Source organism: Zonotrichia leucophrys, chromosome 1A (genome assembly GCF_028769735.1).
Source record: "Zonotrichia leucophrys gambelii isolate GWCS_2022_RI chromosome 1A, RI_Zleu_2.0, whole genome shotgun sequence".
Classification (NCBI taxonomy): domain Eukaryota; kingdom Metazoa; phylum Chordata; class Aves; order Passeriformes; family Passerellidae; genus Zonotrichia; species Zonotrichia leucophrys.
In genome coordinates this window covers 59,864,849-59,887,798 of record NC_088170.1, presented here as the reverse complement: position 1 = coordinate 59,887,798, position 22,950 = coordinate 59,864,849, and the positions used below count along the sequence as shown (strand labels likewise).

Sequence of the window (22,950 nt, the reverse complement as noted above, 5' to 3'; positions counted from 1 at the left end):
ATGCATGGGTATTAAAGAATCACTGCCTACTCACTGCTTCCACGCCTCAAGAAGGCTGCACTTGATGGGTACCAACCACACCAAGTGTGAAGTTCTCTGGGGAGTCAGAGTGCTTTTGTCCTGGAGAGGACCTTCATGGCAAACAAATCCTCCAACACATGCAGATTTATTCCTTGCTTGCTCTGCACGGGACTACAAAAACTTTCATTATTGAAAGATGAAGACAGCTTGAATCAACATCTGAGAGTTAGCAGTGCTGTTGGAGTGCAGCTGTCTTGCTTGAAGGCATTCATACTCCTGTGAGAAAGATTTGCTATGCTTCCTTACTAATGCAACAAATGGCCTTTTATTAAAGTGTGATTAGTTTTAAGAAAAAATAACACAGTGGTCTTTTCATGCTCTAGAGAAAAACCCTTGAACTGTAGAGATGCTGCACAATTTCTTCATTTTTCATTTTGAAGAATTTGTTTTTTCAGGCTCTGATCTGCATGTTTTGGTGAAGGTGATTACGTTATCATCCCAGTCATATCTGAGCCAGGAAGGATGGTCAGCATCATTGTGTTCCTGTTTCTCCAGTTCAGCTGTGTATTTCAAAGTAGCTTGTCTTCAACAAAAGTTTAATAATGACAAAATTTTTCAGAGGTTGTTTTTACAAAGAACATTAAAAGCAGTTTAATGAGAAGTTCCTTGCTTTAGCTAAAACTATCAATATTATAAGGGTGTTGAGGAAAGTAAACCAGAAGATAATTGGTTAGGTCACAGAGTCACAGAATGAATTATGTTGGAAGAGGCCTCTGGAGAGTGTTTTAACCTGCTGTTGCTTTAAGTGTATCCAGCTAGACCAGGTGAGTCATGGCTTTGCCAGATGAGTTCTGAATACCTTTGGGGGTGAAGGTTGCACAGTCTTTGGGATCCTCTTCAAGAGTTTGGCCAGCTTCCTGGTTAAAAAGTTAAAGTTTCCTTGTAATCAGAATGTAATCAGAATTTTCCATATGCCATTTGTCCTATCAGTGCACCTTTGACACTGGTCTGGTTCTGTCTTCTCTGTGCTCTGATGAGAGTTAGAGACAGCAATAAGGTCTCCTCCATCTTGAGTCTTCTCCTGGGATGTAGCAAAGCAATTCTCTGAAGGTTCTTCACAGGTTACATGCTCCAGCACTTCAGTGGTCTTGATGGGTTCATCCACACTTGCTCTAGTGTGTCAGCATCTGCCTGAACACAGATCTGAGTGATGTCAGAGTGATGCCACTGGAATAATAACACTCTTTGGAAGAAAATATAAAACCAAACAAGACAAATAAACCAGCTACACCTGAGGGTATTACAGCATCTCCAAGCTGTTTTCTCATGGCTCTATAGGAAGGCTGTAGTAACTGTGCAGGTCCCTCTGTTTTTCTATATGCACCAGTGTCTGCGGCACCTCCAAGTATTTTACCCTTTCCTCATTCACCTTCTGCTTGATTTTGGGCAGCCTCTCTACTGTAGGTATCTTCTGTCACCCACTCCTTTAACATGTATTGTTTCAGAAATAGAATTGAGTACACAACAGGCAGTGCTACAGGAGCCTTGTGGTTACCTGCATTTGCTGGCTCTGGACCTGCCCCAAGGCTGTTTGGTTTTGCAGCTTCTGTGAGAGCTGAACCAGAAGAGAGTTGTCTGTGATGCCCAAACCTACCCATGACCCCTCAGATCCGCTTCAACATTTTGTGGCCACTGCTCTTTTGCAGAATTAGAACACAAAACTAATAAACTAGATCAAAATTTGAGAAAATCAGGCCTCCTGAGTGAGACACTCAAAAGAAGAGCACCTCTCCCTTCTTTTTTGGCAGTGTCAATCCAGCAATTTTCAGGGCCTTCCCAAGCTGAAGAAACAGAGCCCACCACTTGCAGTGCTGTGAATGTCTCTTTCTTTCCATGCCTTGTGTGAGCTGGTTGCCAGCCTGGTCCTGCTGAGCAGAGCACCCTCCTGCCCAGCCTCCCACTGTGCTGAATATTCCAGGGCTCCTGGGGAAGAGCCAGCTCTGCAGCTCCATCCTCTCCAGGAGATTCAGCCTGAGCTGGTGTGGCACAGCCACAGCAAGGCAGTCTTTCTCCCTGCTGGCCAACTCCTAAGTTCTGGAAAAATATAATATACAGCATCCAGACAATACTGGAAAAAAATCCAAATTGAAGTGCTCTGTGATCTGTCAGTAATGCTGCTACAGTGTTTTTGTGTTTGGTTCCCAAAGTGGAAATGCTGGAGGTGGTTACAAGGGGCAGATGTGCCCAGCTGTGATGCCTGCACCACTACAGCAGGAAAGGGAAGTGGGCAGGAGTGGAAAAGGGACAGAATTAGTGAAGCAAGAAGGGTTTGTTTGCAACCACTGCAGGATATTTTTTTTATAAAATGTCCAACACTGACACACTCTATGAACCACATGAACACAAGGCTGCATCTGTTTTTATATTAGGGAGGCCTGTGCCATTGAGGAATGTGTGCACAATTTATATGAGCTATAAGCTCTGACCTATAAAAAATCAACTCATCCAAGTCCAAATTCCTGTTTTTCATGGAAACTGCAATGTATAGTGGCTGTCTGAAGCATGTATAAGGGGAGCTGTTACTACTTTTTTGGAAAGTTATGATGTCCCATGCCTGGAGCTACAGTTGAGTGGTTTGCCAGAAACAGCCATTCATTAATCACCAACACATGGTAAAAAGATTGTTTATTTAAGATATACTGTACTATGACAGAGCCTGATTATTTTATTTATTTATTTATTTATTTACTGTCTTAAATGAGCCAATTGATGAATAAAAGTATTTCAGCCAATAATTACCGTTATCTTTGGCAAAACAGCTATCTCTTGGTGTAAGTCAGACAAAAGAACTGGCTCAAACATAGGGCTTGAGCAGCACTGGAATACCTAATTGAATCCTTACCCAAAGTTTGAATCCATTTTACTGAAGGGGGTAACTGGGAAATACAGTTCTGCAACATGGTCTGAATCCTGAGCCATTCCACATTTCAGCAATTTTTCAGAATCGCAGAATGTGCTGAGTTGGAAGGAGCCAACCAGGATCATCAAGTCCAACTCCCAGCCCTGCACAGCACCATTCCCAGGAGTCACCCCATGTGCCTGAGAGCATTGTCCAAACACTTGGACTCTGTCAGGCTGGGGCTGTGACCACTGCCCTGGGGACCCTGTTCCTGTTTGACTGGGTCCATCATAATAAAAAGCAGAGATTTTGAAAAAAAACTTCTTGAGCTAAGGTTACAGAAACCAATCATCAGTAAAAAGTAATAGAAAATAAAATCTCAAACATGGGAGAAATGTTTATAGTGCCAATACAGGAGAAATTAAGCAAGTGGAGGCAGGAAGCTAATGGGAAAAGCAGGAAGCATTCTGCAGGCATGCTCCAGGTTACAAAATGTGGTAAGAGTACATAGGACCTGAAGTATTCTGAGGTCCAGTAGTTTTATCATTTTATGGCATCCAGTTCATATGCATTCAGTGGCTGAAACATGGCACTCCAGGAGCCTCTGTGTCACTTCCAAAGAGAGAATTACAGTCAGTGTGAAGACAGTACTGTATTTCTGTTTCTTGTTTAACAGAAGACTTAGGAGTAATTGCTGTTGGTCTTTTACCAAATTGTGTGTAGGAGGTCTTCATTTCCAGTTCCATGTTTGTTTGCATATTTGGATAAAACCTAAGAAATTCTGTGAGTTCTTGCAATCTCCTTTCTAATCAACAGCAGCCATTAGGAAACACAACAACAAAACCAAACAAAAATGAAAGTCTTCTCCAAATGTTAAATGTATTGTAACTATTAAGACCTAATGTAATTTTTGTTTAAAAGGCAAAAATTGTAAGAGGAATTGTTGATGAGTTTGTTAATAATGTAGTCATGAGTTTAGGAGAAATGTAACCAGTTTTATGTTAGTGCAGACAAGAAAGAAGGAAGCACCTAATTTTTAAGGAGTAATTTAAGGAGATCTTTTTAGGGAACCAAACTGTTACAGATGAGATGTAGTTTGGGGAAATTACAAGCCTAGCTGGCTTCTCTGTCAATGACATGTTTCCTTTCTCATTTTGCATCTAGAAATGTTAACACAGAACGTTTTACAGGGAACAGAAGTGTTTCTCTAAAGATGCCAGTATGTTATTTCCTGTAGTCTTAAGGAGTAGTCTTAAGCAAATCAAGCTGACACCACCTTTTCCTACATTTTAGAAAGCAGAGAGTTAGGTTGTTTTTCCTTTAGCAGAAGAAATCAATTGTACCAGCACTATGTACTTCCACATTAGATTATCCATGATTCTTTCTGCCATTTAGAAACTGGATTAACTGAAAGGCCATTAGCCTCTGGATACAGAATATGCAGCAGGATACCAGGCCACAAACCTTTTCTTCCTTCTAACATTTATTAAACCTGGAAGCAGGGCAGTATGTTGGCAAATGTAATCTCAAAATCTACCTTATTCTGGAAAGAATGATCAATTGAAGGCCCATAACTGTTTCCTATGAAGCTGCTTTGGACTGAAACTTGGAGAACTTTGTGGCTCCACATGTTTTCTATTTTAATATATCAAAACAGTAAAAATAAAAAAAGAAAAACAATGTGCACAATACAAGAGATATGACTCAATGTCTATTAAGAAATGTCTGCTAGGACTGGATAGTGTTTAACAATAAATAACGGGGAATTCCTTTGGAACAATGAAGTAGTATTTTATGCCACAGATATTTTAAGGCAACTTTAAACTAAAATCATATTTCTTCTATTGCTTATTTAGAACCTAAGCCACTAGCATGTTTAATTCTCCAGATGAATGTAATTTTTACATAGATGACCTCTTCCATCTCCTTAAACAGAGAATGAAATTTCTCTACAATGTCAGTTTCATACCCTCTGAACATAACTTACACCTGAAACCAGCCTTTACCTTCTGTGAAAATCTAAAAAGCTGAATATGGTTTTAAGAGTTAGCTGAAAATGGAGAATTAAGGCTTGATTTAGTTTTTTTGACAATCTGTTGCTTGTCATTCATTACTAAAAACATACAGGTTGTGAAAGAAACACATCGTTTTATAGAAATATGTGGCAGTGACAATACTGTCATTGCTGTTGATGTTGCTGAAAAGCTACTGCAAGATAACTAACTCTAGAATCATGCCATATTTTACTGTGCTTTTGATGTAGTTATTGGCAGAAGATACAATTTTTATCATCATTGCCATATTGACCTTGAACTGCAATTGAAAAAAAAAAGATTTTCCTAAACTGGGAAACATGCAGGATGTGGAACATATCAGAATCTCACTGTGAACTCACTTTTATCTTCTGAATGTCATTCCCAGTATATTCTGTGGCCTGGCAAAGTCTAGAGTGGGATTTCTTTGGACTTGTTGGAAAGAACAAGTTAAAAATGCTTGGGACTGCATTATTCTGCATATCAGTCCACCTAGCAGGTGTTGTCCCAGACTCAGATGGTGCTGGACAGGAGTTTCCTATCACTGAATATGTGGTGTGAAGGGTTAGAGACTGAGGCTGGCAAGGAAAAAACCATCCACTGCCCAGAAAAGGAGACTCAAGAAAATAAAGTTGGCAAAGTTTACCTAGTTCTGAACATCACAAAAAGGGCAAAGATAACACTGGGTGGAGACATGTGTCTCATGGTTGCCTTTTTGTTTTGCAAATATGTGTAACTCTCCAGGGTTATCTTCAGAGTAAAAATAACTGGTTGGGAAATTCCTTGGCTGGGTCAGAAGAGTTTAATCAAGACCTTTGGAGAACCCATTGCACATGGGACTCTTAGGCAGAGGCAAAATCTTGGGTCATCCCAGGCCAGAATAATGCAAATGGGTTTCTGAGAAGTCATGTCAGCTCCTTGGTGATGGCTCACCCAGCACAACTTGGAATTTGCACAAGTTTCTGTTCCCATTTCATCTCACTTCTACAGGAGGATGGATCAGCAGGCAGAATCAGAAAGGGCTGACACACTGTTGCTGCTCTAAACAGAGATATGAAGTCACAGAATAAACAAGTCAACAACAGTAATCTGAGGATAAAAGAAAAACCCTTGAGGCTTAAGATGAGAAAAACTGTAAATCATAAAATTATGAAGAGATTAAATGAATCTGAGGTTTTTTTTTTCAATTACTACTGTTGCCTACCAATCCTTCAAAGCACTTTCTGTATCTAACAAGTGTTTCATTAGAAGTAGAGATTTTAAGGAGAAAGTTCTGAGATGACATTGAGAAAACTACATCTGAGTGAAGTGAAGAAAATAAGACCCGTGACAGCAGAATTGTTTGTGGTAAGACAGGGAAATAGTAGAGGAGGATTTGGAAAGTGTGAAGCACACTGGAAATACCTTTTGAGTTATTAAGTATGTGTATTGGTCTTGTGGTCTCTAAAGCAGTTATTAAACCCTGGAATGGCTCAGCAGGAAGTACAGTACTTACAGAGGAACTGTTAAATTACTGTTAGAGCTCTCCTAGTACAGGCTGTCTATATAGAATGGTATTTTATATTTCTTACTCTCATAATGTTTTATTAAGTTATCTATTCAGATAGATCAACCATGTCTAAACTTCAGTTCCTTTCCAGTTTCAGGCCCTGAGCATGTCTGGCCACTGTGCTGTTCTGGGTACACAGGGCCTGGTCTGTAATACTCTTAATCCCCATGGAAGGGTGGTGGGAATTGAATCCACATCTTTTGAGACTCACAAGACTCAACTTAGTTCTCCCAGTTTTTAAGGGTAAAGAAGGAAGGCTTCAGCAATTACAGGCCTTCCAATCTCACTTCAGTGCCTGGTGAAATTATAGAGAAACTTATTCTGAGAGTAACTGAGAAATATTTGAGAGACAATGCAGTCACTGGGCACAGCCAGCATAGCTTCACAGAGGGGGAAGTCCTGCTTAACCAACTTTATTTTCTTTTATCACAAGGTCATCCACCTAGCTGACCAAAGTAGGCCAGTAGATATGGTGGGTTTGGATTTTAGCAGAGCTTTTGATACTGTCTCCAAAAGTATCCTGGATAAACTGTCCAGCAAGTCCATAATACCCTGGGTAAGCAACTGGCTCACAGGTTGGGCTCAAAGGGTTACAGTAAATGAGGTTATATCAGGTTAGTGGCCAGACATCAGTGCTCAATTTGTAATGTTTTTATAAATGATCTGGATGCAGGAATTAAATGCAAAGTATGCCAATGATACTAAACAAGACTCCCTGCAGGGTAGAAAGGAGCTACAGAGAGATCAGGACAGACTGAAGAGCTGGACTCATGCCAGCTGCATGAAACTAAACAAGAGCAAACACTCAATTCTTACCTGGGATGGGGTAAACTTGGTTATACATAACCCCTGGGAGATGAAAGGCTGGAGAAAAAGCCCTGAAGAAAGGGATCTGGGACTCTGTTCTATGGAAAGTTGAACAGGAGCCAGCAGTGCCCTGGCAGCCAGGAGGGCCACCTGTGTCCTGGTGACATCAGGCACAGCAGCACCAGCTGGGCAGTGGAGGGGACTGTCCTGCTCTGCTCTGCTCTGGGGCAGCCTCACCTCCAGTGCTGGGGGCAGTTTGGGGCACCACAATGTAAGAAAGACATTAAACTATTAGGGACCATCCAGAGAAAGGTGACCAAGATGGTGAAATATCTTGAGCGCAAGAACTACAAGGAGCAGTTTATGTCACTTGGCTTGTTCATCCTGGAGAAGGGAAGGCTGAGGGGGAAGGGCTGACCAGTGATGAGGCACGAGCTGTGTCAGGGGAGGATCAGACTGAACTTTAAGAGAAGGTTCTTAGAGGCTGGTCAGTAAAAACCAACCTGGGAAGGTGGTCACAGTACCATAGCTTGACTCGGTTAAGCCAGATACCTAGCATGGCACTGTGATGCCAGTGAAGAAAAGAACCTCATGTTTTGGGATTTACAACCTCCTCTGAAGTAAGATTAGGAATTATTTTCTTGGTAATTTTTCTACAGTACAGTGTCATGAGAATCTGGAGTTGCTCACAGCCTTTCCAAAGATATCTCAGGTATTGTCAGTAGGATGAATGCAACCTGAGATGTCCAAGGGGAGATAATGGCAGGCTGCAGCCAAGTATTGGATATGTGTATCAATCATCTGTAAATGAACCAACAAAACATGCAGAATTTAAAAGATTATTGATAATAGATGAAAAAAAAGAATTCCCAGAGTGCAACTTTAGTGTCTGATTGGTAGAAAAAGTATGTTTTAAAATTGTAGTAAGGTTTCTGGCACAGCAGAATTCTGAATCTCTGCAAGAGGCTCCACAGAAACTGTCACTTTCTAATATTAGATATTAGTTAACTGTGTTTGCAGTCTAGTTTTAAATATTGTGGGGTTTTTTCACCTACTGAGAATGGTCTAACTTTCCCACCCATATATGTGCATGCAGCCTTTAGTATTTGTCCTATTGAATTACTCTCTCTAAATTATTAGGATGCACTTGTATGACTTTTTATACTTAGTTCTCTGTTACAAATGAGTGTCTCACACCAAGATATTTTAATGTGTGGTTGGTTTTTTTAGCTCTGAAGCACAGGTCCTTAGTTTCACCTCACAAGTCCATTTTTCAGGAACTGATACTCATTGCCATTAATGCTGGAAGCTGCATTTGAAAAAAACCTGATACACAGTCTTCAAGGTACATAAGCAGCCATGCAAGCTAATAACTGCTCCACTGACCTCAGTAGGAACAGTCAAGAATACATTATGCACATACTTTAATTACCTTGTTCATTCAGGACCAAAAATCAGGAGAGAGCAATAGTAAAAACCTGTTGAAGACATTTCATTAAATCACTGGAGTGAGGTGGTAGAAAGAGAGATGAGGATTTCACTTGTACCAAACAGCCAATCTCATGAGACTCTATAAGAGACAAGGCAGCAAGATAAAGCTGGAGCCTGGGGTTGTGGAACAAAAAGTTAGCACACTGTGACAGATCTCCTGGTATATGGAGCAATGTGCATGTGCTTTGCTTATTCCAGATCTATTTATATGCTTAGTATTAAGATCTGCAATAGATTAATAAATGGATGAAAATATTTTTAAGGAGATTCATATTCTTATTTTTAAAAAAGTTGCTGACTCTGAAGCCAGTAACTGGTATCAGATGCATTTAGAAAAATCTACATTTGTCATACACTGGATCCTATTCCCTTTAAAGGACTGAATGACAGAATTGATTGTTCATTCTATTATAGCTTCAGAACTTAGCTATTTAAAAGGCCAATTCATTTAACCAGAGATTTATTTTCATCTCTTGCTGTATTTTTTCATGTGTAGAATATTTCCCACAGCAACTTCATTTTTTTCCTGTGAAATAAGAATTACCCTTGAATCAGGCTCATTCCCTGAATAAGGCTCAGAACAGAACTGCTGAATGTATTATACAATCAGCATTTGAAAAATTACTTGTACCTGCCCAAGGCATACAGAACCATGGCATGGAGACTCACAGCACCTCCACTGAAGTCACTGGAGTTTGTTGAAAGACGATTGATTTGCCTCAGAATATAGGATTAAAGTTATAAACTCTTCTAATTTTAGAGTAACATGCATAGCACATTCAAAATATCCTTAATGTACATATATTTCTATATTAATTTAATATTTCAATATTGTATATTAATATTTCTATATTAATTTTAAATTTCTTTTTCTTAAAAATAAGATACCTGATGTTGCAGGACACATTAACATATATCCTTTGGAACAGGCTCATTCTGACTTTCATCTCCTGACCATTTTTAAACAGTTTCTGAGTGGAAAATATTTCTTTACTTAGCAGCTGGATACCCTCAATTTACACTAGAGTTTGCCAAAGGATTTGTAAGACCCATTAGCTTTAATATGCACAGGTGTACCCATCTCATTTTATGGAGCTGCAAGCTGGATTCAAGTCAAACAAAGACTTGTAAACTTATGGGTAGGTTTATGTGGAAGAGTCTCAATGTTCTCTTCTGAAAATAGTAGGGTATTAGCATTTAACAGATTGGCTTTATAAGTGTTTAAAGAAAAGATAGCATCTAGGAACAAAGTGTTGGAAGGGGATGACTGGGTCACTGAGTTGACTCATTTTTCCCATTTGCAGGAACTGCAAAATGTGACCAGTCCATTCCCTTACCAAGAGCCATACTAACATTCCTTAGCAGTTTGCCCCATCTCCCTTCCCAGAAAGCTCTTTCATAATTCCCTGCTGTGATAACCAAAAAATCTCCCAGATTCCAGCCTAAATGTATTTACTGACATTTTATGGTGTTTGGTTTATTTTGTTTTCCTGTGTTGGTATGTTGTGTCAGGCAAGCATGGCAGACAGGACTGATGGCAGCATTACATACTTCAACTGCTTTGGGAAGACCTCTGCACAACTTCTATTACCATGTCATTGTGGAAAAATAGCTGAATACCTATCTAAACCCAAAGAACACAGGAGATGAGGACCCATGTAAATAATAATTAATGGTGTACAGTAATATGTGTAAGATATAAACCAAGGGATGGTTTAAGATAGAGAGTGGTCTCTCAGATCTGAAACACAGCCAGTGAGTTTTGGCCTGGAGGCTGAGAAAATTTTGTATGTTTGGAAGGCAAACAACTTGATCAGAGAATATCTAAATTTAGGCCAAATAATCTCAAATTAATTGTGCAGGGGCCATGTTCAGCCACTGCAGGGAATGAAGACATGTGTGGAGGACTGGAAGAATAGTCAGGGGTTGTGGAGATGGGTGTTGGTGGGGAGGAAGCAGGGACCAGTGATGGCTGCAGACTTATTGTGGAAGGAAATAGGACATGGGCATTTCAATGGGGAAAAAATGAGAAAACTGGTTCATTGTGGCAACATTTTAAAGGATAGTGCAGGATAAACATTTCCAAAAGTAGTAATAAACTTGTTCATTGCCATGTGATAGTGACAGAAGCAACATTATAACTCTTCCCATGAAATTTAAACAAAAAATGAAATCAGCATTCAAAAAATTGTGTTTGTATGTTTATTTTCAAAATGAACCAAGTATTTTGTTTTGCTAATTTGCTAAAAAAATTAAAACCACACAAGTAATTAAATGCTCAAAAGCCACAGCCATTAAGTCAGAAAGTACAAGGAAGGGATATAACTTTCATAACAGCAGAATTTCAAAAGGGAACACACATTCAGAGGCAGCAAAAAGATAATTGGGATGTCAGGCTTCAGTCAAAAAGAAATTATACAGAAAATACAAGAAGCAAAAATGCTGTAATAGAAGTTCATGGTAAAGAGGAACTGAGTTTCACTACGGATGAATCTTAATAATTTAATTTCAACCCTGAGTGCTTCAGCTTTTAGGCACCTCTTTTATTTCAAAGTAGTCACTGCCTTGCCATGTTAAGACACAGGTATTAAGTTCTAATGCCCTAGTTTATGCTTTACCTGGGTTCAGAAAAAGAACTGGAAAAAACCCCCATTAAAATATCAAGATTAATTAAAACAAAGCCACAATCCTTCCAAGGCACCCAAAACACCAGAACCTGGGAGAGCATTTGCAGGAAGTGATATATAATGTGAAAGCTCTTCTCTCTTCACCCTTGTTTAGACAGTAACTCCTGGACAGAAAAACTTTTACCTGATACAATGTGGACATCTTTAAACTGTAACTGCAACATTAGAAGAATACCAAATACTCCCAAGAGCCAAGTCTCAAATCTTAAAACTCCCAGAAAAGCAGCTGAATGATGCCAGCAGGTCAAATCTCTGGATGAAATAGTAAGTAATTCTTTACAATAGCAATGCCAGAACTGTCACCCTATTTCTTGTGCATACCTTTGGGCAGCCTCCTGTGTTGAGAGATGTCAGTCTGTGGCAGTGAAATGCCATTGTTTTCACAGCTTCATCTGTCAGCTGAGGGCAGTAAGAGACAAGGCAGTGTTCCAGGAATTCTGTGCCCTTGCAGAACTCAATTACAATGCTTGTACACCAATCCTTTGATCCACTTCCCACACTTCAGTTCTCCAGGTACCTTTCATTAGAAGTGAAGTCATTCTGCCATTGACTTCTAGAAAAAGAAGAAATGCATTAAGGGGCTATTTTCAATTGTTTATATATTATACTGTGGGTTTATTAGACTAACATTTATGTAAGTTCCACGATAAGTATTAAACCATGTTGAATTTGGGTTCTTTAAATTGAGCACAACCCAGAAGGAAAAATGATGTCCTTAGAGAACTAGGCCCAGATAAATTCATTCTGCTGCTCTCTGCAAATGCCCAGTTTTGTGCATAACAACTCCTTCTCTTTTAAATGAACAGAAAGCTGTATCTGAATAAATCACATTAATTTTTTTGGAAGGGAATGGGTAAGAACCTCAGGACTGTCTCTCAAGAGTTCTGGGCTCTGATTTGCTCTGTGGAGCTCAGGCCAGTTAACTGTGATATTGGTTGACTACAATTTCTATCCTAGTTTTCAGAATGAATAAACATTTGCAGATAATATGACTCCAACTCCAGCACCTTTATAACTCAAATACTGGCTTTTTCATGTATTCTGTAAAGCAGACAGTCTTGGAAATTAATAATGGAACTCCTGTGAAAGGTCACTTGGATTCTTAAAATACACTCTTCTCCTTTGCACTCTGAAACTTTTTTTACTTTTCAGCCTGATTCTTTTCCAAGCCTGAAAAACATCACTTCTAGGTGTACAAAGAGAAGTTAGATCTTCTACTGAAACCTTCTCTGGAAACCTCTTGAAAAGAGTTGCCTAAAATCACATTTCTTCTCTTCCATGACATAAGGATCACAGGACAGCCTGCAGCTCTACCAGAGGTTTAGCTTCAGTCAGAATCTCTCCTCTTCTGTCATGCCCAGCCTAAAACGCTGGTGAGAAGCCTTCAATGTGTCACTGAGCTGGGCTCCAGCCTGCTAATCCTGGCCCAAGGCCAGAGTAATTTGTCATTTACTGGAATAGCAATTCTACCTCTACAGGGAGAACAAGGAAGAACACATAGTGGATTGAATAAAAACCACTGGTTGCATGAAGCTTTTCAAAGCTTTCAAGAATTAGTCCTGAGGTAAAAAGACTAAGCACCACATGGATAAATAAAATGTGTGAGCGCACACAAAAATGCATGCAATTGTTATGCAGAAATATTATATATTTATATATATTCTGACAAAATTACCTCTGCAGTAATCAGTACTAACACACAGCTAATTTTTCCTTATGTTACATAGGAACTCACACAATAACACAGGGTTGATCACTAGGAAATATTAGTTTTACTATGACAAAAGATTATGTATTTCTGTGTGATTTTCATAAGTGTTACCTAAATAGATGCAAAGAAACTTATCAGATCTGAAATTTGTTTCATAGAGTGTACTTTTAAGATTTTTGTCTATATCTTCACTCTGATTTCGTTCTCTTTTTGCCTATTGGTACAGCTATATCAAGGCAGTTTTTCTCAGCTTTGGGTCCTTGTTTTATTTTACAAAATATTGGAAGTGTCAGTGTTTGAATCTAGGATTAGTTAAAGTGGAAAATTCAGAATCTCTATTAATTGGCTTCTCTACCCTTCCTATTTCAATTTTGGATTTATGGGCTGATTTTCACCTGTAATACATAAACATTCTACACCCAGCAACTAAATGTTTTTCATCCATGTGCAAGAGAAACTGCAATCCTTTCAGAATTAGGCCTCAAATGTGATGACTTAATCGCTACATTCTCAGCTAGGGTATGTAACACAGGCTGAAGCCAAGATTTCAATGCCTTTTAGATATGTTTATCTTGTTTTCACTAGCATAGCTTTTCTACAAACTTATTTAAAATATCCTTCAAAGTTAGGTTCTGAATTTACTCTTAACTTTAGGACTACCCCTACAAGCTTTTGCAAATAACATTCAAATTATATTTGCAATCAAAAGAGATGGAGCTGTTTGCTCACTTCATCTCTGTAACCCTGGTTATATATCTATAGAGAAAATAACAGATGAGGTTGTGAGGATAAATTATGTTTGCAAGACATTTAATCACTATAAAAAGTCAAATGTCATATGAAGAAAACATAATTTTCCAATTTAATTGCACAATTTAAATTCTGCATAAATAAGGCCTGAGGACACACAAACATCAATGAAAAGGTCAAATTGCTGTTCATTAAGTGAGCATCATCTGAGTTATGAATGAACAAGGATCCTGTTTTCAAAATATGGGATCTCATAAGTGTTTACATTCTGTTATAGTACCTAGGAACAGGCCATGGGATTACAATGGAATTACCCTCTGCAGATTTTCCATAAAATCATATCCTTGGATTCAATTTCCAAAAATGACTGGTCATTTTGTTTTTACTTACTCTGTATCTCCTCTTCTTTCTCCTGCCTTCTCTAGATCCATGAAAACAGGGCTTCTGCAACTCCCACATGTGCTCCCTGCTGCTGTTTTTTTCCTCAAAAAAGTCCAAATTCATTTGTCACACAGGGAAAGCAGAAACACTTCTTTTTAACAGTCTTTTTTTTTATTTCTTCTCTGTAATGAGACACCTGAAATAGCTTCTTGGCCATGAGCATGGCACAACACAGAAGTGAATATTCTCCTCTGAGAGCAGCAGCACTGGCACCACATGACTTTCCATGAGGTACACAAGATGTACATACTTGGTCATTGGTAAAAACATGGAACTTTACCCAGAACATTCATGAAAGACAAGTCAGAATTATTCCTAGAGAAGCAAATGGCCTGACATGCACATTGAGCAACAAGATTCAATCCAGATGTAGCTCTTGTGGTACAACAACTGACTCATTTTTACAATATATGGCTATAAAATGGTGGATGTTGAAGATTTGTAATGGAAAAAATGTAGAAGCTGAGGACTGGGATTATGTGATGGCATTAGCTGAACCTGCAGCCTTATGATCTGCAACTGTTGATTGATACCATTAAATTGTAATTGATAGCATTAAAAATCTATTATTTAAGCTTTTCTGTTATATATAGTTAGGAATTATTCTCAGTTACAAAAACAAGTGCTCTTATTTGGATGTCAATTCCTAACAAGATAGATGTTCTTTCTACTACTGTAAAGTTACCCTCTAGTGTTTCTTTCTCATACTGTTTGGAAATACAAAGTAAAATACAAAAACAAAGTAAATCTATGCAATCATATTGAGTTTGTCAAATCTCCAAAAGGATTTTGGTAAACTTCAAGCAACCTGTGATAAGGATGAGGAATTTCACAGTTTAACCTTACATTTTGTAAACAGTAATTTCCTCTTCATACTGAATTTTCAAACCACGTTGATTTCTTGCCCACTAGGTTCTGCATGGAAGTTAACAGCAAAAAACTGCCCCCTCTTTAACCTTTTCAAGCCAAAATTGAACAGATCTCAGGCATATGGCATTGTAGGAATGAAAGGGGGGAATTTTTGATGTAGAATGGTGTTATGAAGAATGAAGAATGTCATGCAGAACAAAAGATCAATTTTGGATATGGTTAATTTAATGAACTAGGGGTGCTTCCAGGGAACACCAAGAAAAAAGCAAAGTTTTTACCTGAATCCCATTGTCAATGAAGTTTTTGCATTGTGATATAGAAAGTTCCAATATTTTTCCATGGCATCCAAAAGCTCTCAAACCCTAAAAAAATCCAGAAAAATTAATAGAGAAAGGGGAAAAAAATTGGTTTTCCTACCTCTTAAGAAACAAAGAAACTGAAGAAAGGTAATTGATGTGAAGTACTTCCACCAAAACACATTTACGTACCTCCACAATTTGGGGTGGAAGAACTTTTCGCAAATTTTTTTTGGGGAGGAGTTGTGTTGTTTGTTTGGTTTGGTTTATTTGGGTTTTTTGTTGGAAGAACAAAATACTACTTGCTAAGACCAAATGTCTTAAAATTACTGCCTTACCATTAAGGGCTTTATGGCTTCAAGACAATTTGAAATGGTGCTGTCACACTCAAAAGTGTACGAACAGCGCCCTTATTCAAGAAAATAAGGACTTTCATTAGGACTGCAAAAAGATCTAAAGATGCTTTGTGATTTTTACTGCCTCTACACCAGGAAACTGGGCAATGTTCTGATCCTAAGTGCTCTAAATTAAAGAAAAATTAAATGTTGATTTTGTAAAACTCATTTTTATAATCACAGCAGAATATCTCTGTAGTTCATATCAATAAACGAAACTTTACTGGAAAAAAACATTATCCCTTTATTCCATATGGTTAATAAGTAATCTACAATTAGGCTGTGAACAGCACTGCCTAATTGTAGGCAGAGAGGAAGTATCATCCTGAAAAAACAGGCACATGCAGAGTGTCTGGGACCCAGATGTGGACACTGTAATGATAATGCTGGAAGAGTGCGGCTGGAGTTCAAATTTTGCAGATTCCTGAAATCTCACAAGCTGGATAGATACAAAAAATGGAACAATGAAAGAAGTTTCCAATCTTGGCTACTTATGAAAACACAAAACTTTGCATTTTTCTCAGCAGACGCAGTTGTCTGGTGAAAACTACTTTCAACAGCTTCATGAAAATCCACAGATTTCAATTTTTTGTTGACCAGAGTACTCCTATTCAAGACAATAAAATAGTTTTGTGCTTAAACCTAAAATGGCTTTATGCCAGAACTTGAATTTCTTACAGCAGACTCGTGGTCTGATAGGTGTGATCTCAAGGACATAATTTGTTCTTGGATTTTTCTTTACTTAAAAGTGGCACCACTTTAATGCAATTGCTAATGAAATACTAAAGAATATAATAAATATTTTTTTGCTACATGACAATTAATGCTGCTATCAGTTCAAAGTTAATTTATAATCATTTTATATTACTAAAGTGACATTAAATCACAGAAAATCTATTTTTATAAATGAAAATCAATACATTGAGGCATTTTGTTAACAATTACAGATTTAAGAAAAAGAGTGAAGACTTGAATGACAAGGAATGTCATTGGGACATTCATTAAAAAAGGAATGTCATTAGGACATTACATATAAAACTATGAAAGTTTCATTTTTCCTAAAAGAAACCTCTTCAAACAATCTCTATGCAGAAAGCTTAATCTATATTAATTTTTAAACTATTATTTTGTGTCTAGCATACATACAAAGGCATCAATTAGCACTATTTTTATTAGACTTCCTGATTTATTCTCTGATGAATGTCATGGATCTCCATTCAGGATATTGACATATTTCTGAAAAATTTCATCTTCTATACTAAATCTCCTCATATTTATGGAATATATGATTGGAGCTATCATATTGGAACTCCTAGAAACAGATTCTGGCAAAACAAATACTGTGCAACACACAGACTAAGATCATCCACTCTCCAAAAGCTCTCCTATTTCTCCTTTAGCGTCAATAAATTACTCCTGTATTATCTTGGATGCATATTCCATCGCTGTGGAGAAAGGGAAGACTTTGTCCAGCATCTCTTCTATAGCATATTGTCATTTCTATTTTGAAAACAATTTAAAGCTTCTTGATCCTCTGTAACAGCTATTTTTTTCACATAATTTTTACATTTTTTGTTCTTTTTCAGTTATTTTATACCATAAGGCCTACAGACATTTGCAGAAACTCATTCATTATTATTTCACCATGGTTTCTGTGGGTAAGAAAATGACTATTGACTGTACCAGTTAGTGAGGGTCCTCACTTGCTAGAGACAAAAGCCACCTGAGGCTATGACATAGCAAGGAATAAATCCTCATTATTTATATTCTCATGATGAAAGTCTCTGCCTTTCTACTGCAGACTACAATGAATGTATTGTCTCTCTCTAACAACAACTGTGTGCTAGGATATTTCCAACTTCTTCTGAGATTTCTGTCCACATATCTCTTTGCAACTTTCAAGGTCAGCATCTGTAGTGTATCTTTGTTCCACAGATATACAGATGTTTCTTCCTGTTCATACTCCAAACCAAACAGATGACTCCAATGTGACTCCAGGCCTTGGACAGCTCTTAAGAGGTGTCTCCCACCATCTATGCCTGAGCATTTTACTATTCAATTACTTAATTTATCCTCTAAAATGCTCAGATTTTTTGCACAGATTAGCCACAGTCAGGCACCAGTGTCATGGACTGAACACTAGAAGAGAAAAAAGCAATTCCTACCATGCAGATTCATTTTGCTATTAAAAATTCATATGTGTCAGGACAAAGCTGAGATTCACATAGTAAAAACCTCTGGGAAATGGGTAAGCAAATGTAGCTGTATTGTTTCTAATACCTGAGCTAATATGATGGTGGGCCAGACCTGTTTTCAGGAACTGCAGGGACATTTTTCTCTTGCAGTGTAGAAATCCCCCTGTATAACACATGCCATAAAATTCAATTTCCATACCTAACACCATCTGTGGTTAGGCCAGGTCATAGTTTACAAGCTATGATTGCCAGTGTTTCTTGAGACAATCCAGATGACAGAGATTCCATTGTGACAAAATATCCTGTAGCAACATCAAGCCTGATTTTCCACATTGCTCAGTACTTTTAATTGCAGCTGATTTGCATTGGGACTCCAGGTGCTGGCACATCTGGCATTGATCACAATGACTCTGTTTTAGTATTTCCTATTTTTTGTAGCATTAAGTTTCTGAGTCTCCAGATTAAATGCTCTCTTTCTCCTGTCTCCTAAACAAGTTGGAATTTGGAGCCCACTTAAATATACTTTAACTTTTTCTTTTCCCTGCCTAGGGAATGTGTGGGATTTGTCACATCTTTTCCTTTGGAAATCAAATGCAACCAATTCATTTGCAGTCTGTAGCTGGTTATATCTATTAGACCCAATGATATATTTTTCTTAACTGTTACAAGGCTATTCCTCAGTCCTAATGGCCTAATTTTCTAACAGACTAAAAAGCAAAGCCAGAGTATGGGTTCAAGTCACTGCAGATTCAGAATCCCACTAAGAGTGCTAAAAGAGTGCTAAGAGTGCTAAAAAATTCCTCTAGATTATTGTGGAAAATCAAAATGCCATTTTTGTTTGGGCAGGGTTTTCTTCCCCTATTTAGAAACTTATTATTAGAATACTAGTAAATATTCGTGTTGAAGCCTGGCCTTCAGGACCAGTCAGGATTTGAAGACCATTAACACATAAGAAGTGAAAATGGAGCTAAGTGCTTACTCATTCATACAACCTCTGCTCTGGAGTACCCGCACTAAACAGCACACACCAGCAACTCATCCAGAAGAGAGAATGGGGCCTTAAATAATTACAGCAGAAAACCTCATGCATGAGAGTGTCACAGCACATGCTGCAGTTGAGGCAGCCACAACACACAGAGCATCACCACACAATATCAGAAAGCTTCAAGCATCAGCCCATGCAGTGCAACACCTTTTCAGAAGGCTTCAAGCACCTGCTTTTCTCATTCTTTAGCTCAACCTTTTTCTATTCTTCATCTTACAGGCTTTACACCTGTGTGCCCTCTGTTCCCTTTGGTGGTTGCTCAGTGCCCCTGGGCACTCCCTGGCTCATTGCTGTCAGTGCTGCTCACCTGCTGCTCACAGCTGTGCCCACTGGGGATGGGGCTCAGCCACAGCCCCATCCCAATCACCACCAACTGCACCTAAATGACAGTCACTGCAGAAGAACAGAGAGAAGCAGAGAATATTTCTCTGTGTACTTTGTACATCCTTTTATCCTTGATTTCAGAAGCAATTCAGAGTTGTTCCAATTTTAAAAGTATTGTACCTATTTTTTATGTTTCAGGCTATTTTTTTCTTTCCCATTATTACACTGCATATAACTCACCCCTGACATTAAGCTTCTCCATTTAGCTTGCCTCAGCCTATGTCAGGGCTGGTTTTGTTCCTGGATGCTTTATGTAACTCAGGAGTCAAGTAAGCTTATTTTATTATTCCTTGCTATGTTTTTCTGTCTAAATCCTGTTTGATTAAAGACCTTTTCTTCAAATGTCCTAATACTTTTATACCAAATTACTTTTCTAATGTCCCAGGAATATGGGTGGTCCAGTCCATGCGCATCAGCAGCTTGTGTTGGAAGGAGGGAAGAGGGGCAGCTGCAGGCTCTCAAAATCACCCTGGGAGCAAAGCTGCCAGAACCTTGTCGTGTAGACACTGGGGAGAAATCAAGGCATTTTAACAAACATATGGAGAGTGTAAGAATAAAATTTGTGACTAGAGCTGCTTCTCTAACCCATGGAAGCAGTTCCAGTGACTCTGCTTTCCCAAGACAGATTTTGGTCCTAAGTGCTGACATTGCCATCTCTGTACTAGAAGCTCATATCCCTTGCATATATTGTAAATAATTTTAGAGTTTTATCTAAAATTTTTGTAATGTTATTTGTGCATCCAAGGACACATTCACCATACTCGCAATTTAAAACAATATAGTCCCTATTGCAAGGAGTTTAGAGGAGCAAAACATGAAGCAAAACAATGAGGGATGGAAGCATAGCTAAAAAAAAGAGAATCTTCACAAGGATTTTAAACTATTTTTCTTTCAAAGAACTCAAAATCTTTGCTCTGTCATTGCATTGCTGCTTTATCTTTTTAAAGAAATGTCTCAAATATTTTCATTTCTAAGATTCTTTTAAGTTTTCTTAATTTTAAGAAACTAATGTCGAGTACTTCAAGAATGACAAAACCAGATGTCCTTCTACGATAAGAAAATATTATTGACACTTAAAAAGTGTGTTGTTCAAAAAAATTTTGAATAAACGAAATATTTTCTGAAATGTAAAAGGATGAATGCTAAAATTAAGGAGTGAAAAAATTAGTATTTAAAATGTAATTGTGTGGGGTTTTAATTTAATGCTATGTATTTTCTGAGAGTAAGAGCAATATAGTCAAAGCCCTAATGAAAAAAGTACAGAAATTGCATTATACCACCAATTCCTCATATGCTTGAAGTTCACTTCCTTTTCATTGCATATTTGGTTTTGTTAATGAATGGTCTTATTTATCAAGATGCTTAAGCAACATGCAACTTAAACATGACATGAATTAATTCCCTTTTTATACCTAGTATTCACAAGTTTCCCTAGGCAGACTTTTTCATGCAAAATGTACAACTTCCTATGCAATATCAAAATCTGAACATATGCAGTGATTACTTTTATTCAGTTTCCAATTTTCAGTTGAGAAGTAGGCTCAGGTTAAGTATAATAAACTCCTCCAAACATAAGACTTTTAATATCTGTGTTTGAAGAAGCAACAGAAGAGAAAGGCATCAACACTGAGGGAAAAACTTCCATTTTGATTAAGTAAGTCATACCTGAGACACAAATATACCAGAAAATGTGGCTCTATTGTATCTTTTCTCCACTATGTTCCCTTAAGTATGTGTCAATCCCTACTGCAAGAAATTCTGCTCTGCTTTGAAGGGCAGAAGGATTCTGCTGTCATTTGAAAAATCAGAAAGGAAAATTCTCTTTTGTAGTGCAAATCTAAGTTGCACCTTCTAAGTTTAAAACACTAAACAGCAAGACAGGAAAAGCAAGAGAGATCCACAGCATAGACTGCTGGAAAGCACACGAGCTTTACAATTTTTCTTTATTTAACACAGCATATGGGTGTTGATTACTGTACATGAAACACTGTGCTCTCTGTTGCAATTTCAAACCAACACTTAACCTAAGCTGACAGAGATCACAGTATGACTTCTTCTATATGCTAATAAAATGTATAATATAAACCCAAAGTATACAAATACTAGCTTGTTATAAAGGAGACTGATAGGTTTCCTTTTATCAAGTAAAGTTTTAACATTAGGAAATGCATTTAATATTTAATGTATTTATTTTATATGTGCATGAATTTTACATGCCTAAATACAGCAAACAGCTAAAACCACAGTTTCTTTCCTACTATAACTCTTAGAAATTACAAAAATTAAAATGCTCAATTTATTTTTCTTGTGGGAGAGAGAAAACTGCAAGTCTTAGCAACACAGTGTAAGCAAAAAAAGCTTGGTTTGTTGCCAAGGTCATGGGTTGTGCTATGTGAAAACTAGAGCAAGAAGAAACACAGCATTTTAAAAGGCTTGCTGTGGCAAGCAAAGAGAAAAAAAACCATTTTTGTTGTAACACTGTGGGACTAAATTCAAGGCAGCATAAATTTCATTCAGATATAATTTTGAGATATTTTAAATGAGCACATTAAGTGAAGTCTTCTTGGATTCCCTAACCCTCTTTATTTAAAGTTTTTTTCACTTTCTGGCATCCATAAAAGATACAGGCATTATAATTTTTTTTTCACATTCTAATTTTTTTTGCACAAACTTTGTGTTACAGCCAAATAATGAAGTTCTTAGTCAGAATTGTATCTGGACAGTGACTGAGTAGTCTCTATGGAAAGTTTTCTTGACAAGGACTCTTAGATTTCTGTGTTTGGTTCAAAGAGTTTATCCCAAAAGTAAAAGTAACGTCTTTCACAAGGCAGGACCTGCCAATGTTTAAGCTGACTCCCCTCAGTGCTCTTTTTTCTTTCCAGTTTTAGCAGCTTGACATATTGAAGATACCTTGTTAGTAATTCTTTCATTGGCAATTGTTTTCTAGACCACAGTGGAGAGCAGTGCCCCTGTTGGAGCGAACACTCAGCTCTCTTAGCTCAACTCCTGAAGAACCTTGTACAAATAAATGCCTTACACTCCATCACTGACCCCAAAAGATAAATGCAGCCAATATTTATAATCACTACTTTTCCTAATCTGTACAAGTCAATATGCAATTTGTATTCAGCAGCCAACATTGAAGGTAAGCAAAAATTAATGATGGCATTTTTAAACTAGACGTTTAAACCCCCAAAAGAGTCAGAATAATTACTTGCTTAATTAGAAAGATGCTGCTCTTTGGAATGGCTGAAAAACTGAGCTTTCTGTAAAAAAGTCTGTTGGTAATAATGAGAATTTCCATTAGTTCCAGCACTCAGAAATTATCACCACTCCAAATGGTAGAGCTTGGAAACAAATCTAGAAGGAATCAGAA

The 22,950-nt window shown here is 37.8% G+C and overlaps 1 protein-coding gene across 1 annotated transcript; it reads right to left on the bottom strand.

Moving 5' to 3' along the window:
- Positions 1 to 333: 333 nt before the first annotated feature.
- Positions 334 to 19,548, bottom strand: LOC135458558 (F-box and leucine-rich repeat protein 13-like). Its single transcript, XM_064733776.1, is given in 7 exon segments — positions 334 to 506; positions 508 to 604; positions 7,951 to 8,023; positions 8,026 to 8,110; positions 11,809 to 11,940; positions 15,538 to 15,621; positions 19,498 to 19,548. Coding segments are annotated over 7 exon segments (585 nt in total). The 3' UTR covers positions 334 to 443.
- Positions 19,549 to 22,950: the final 3,402 nt, after the last annotated feature.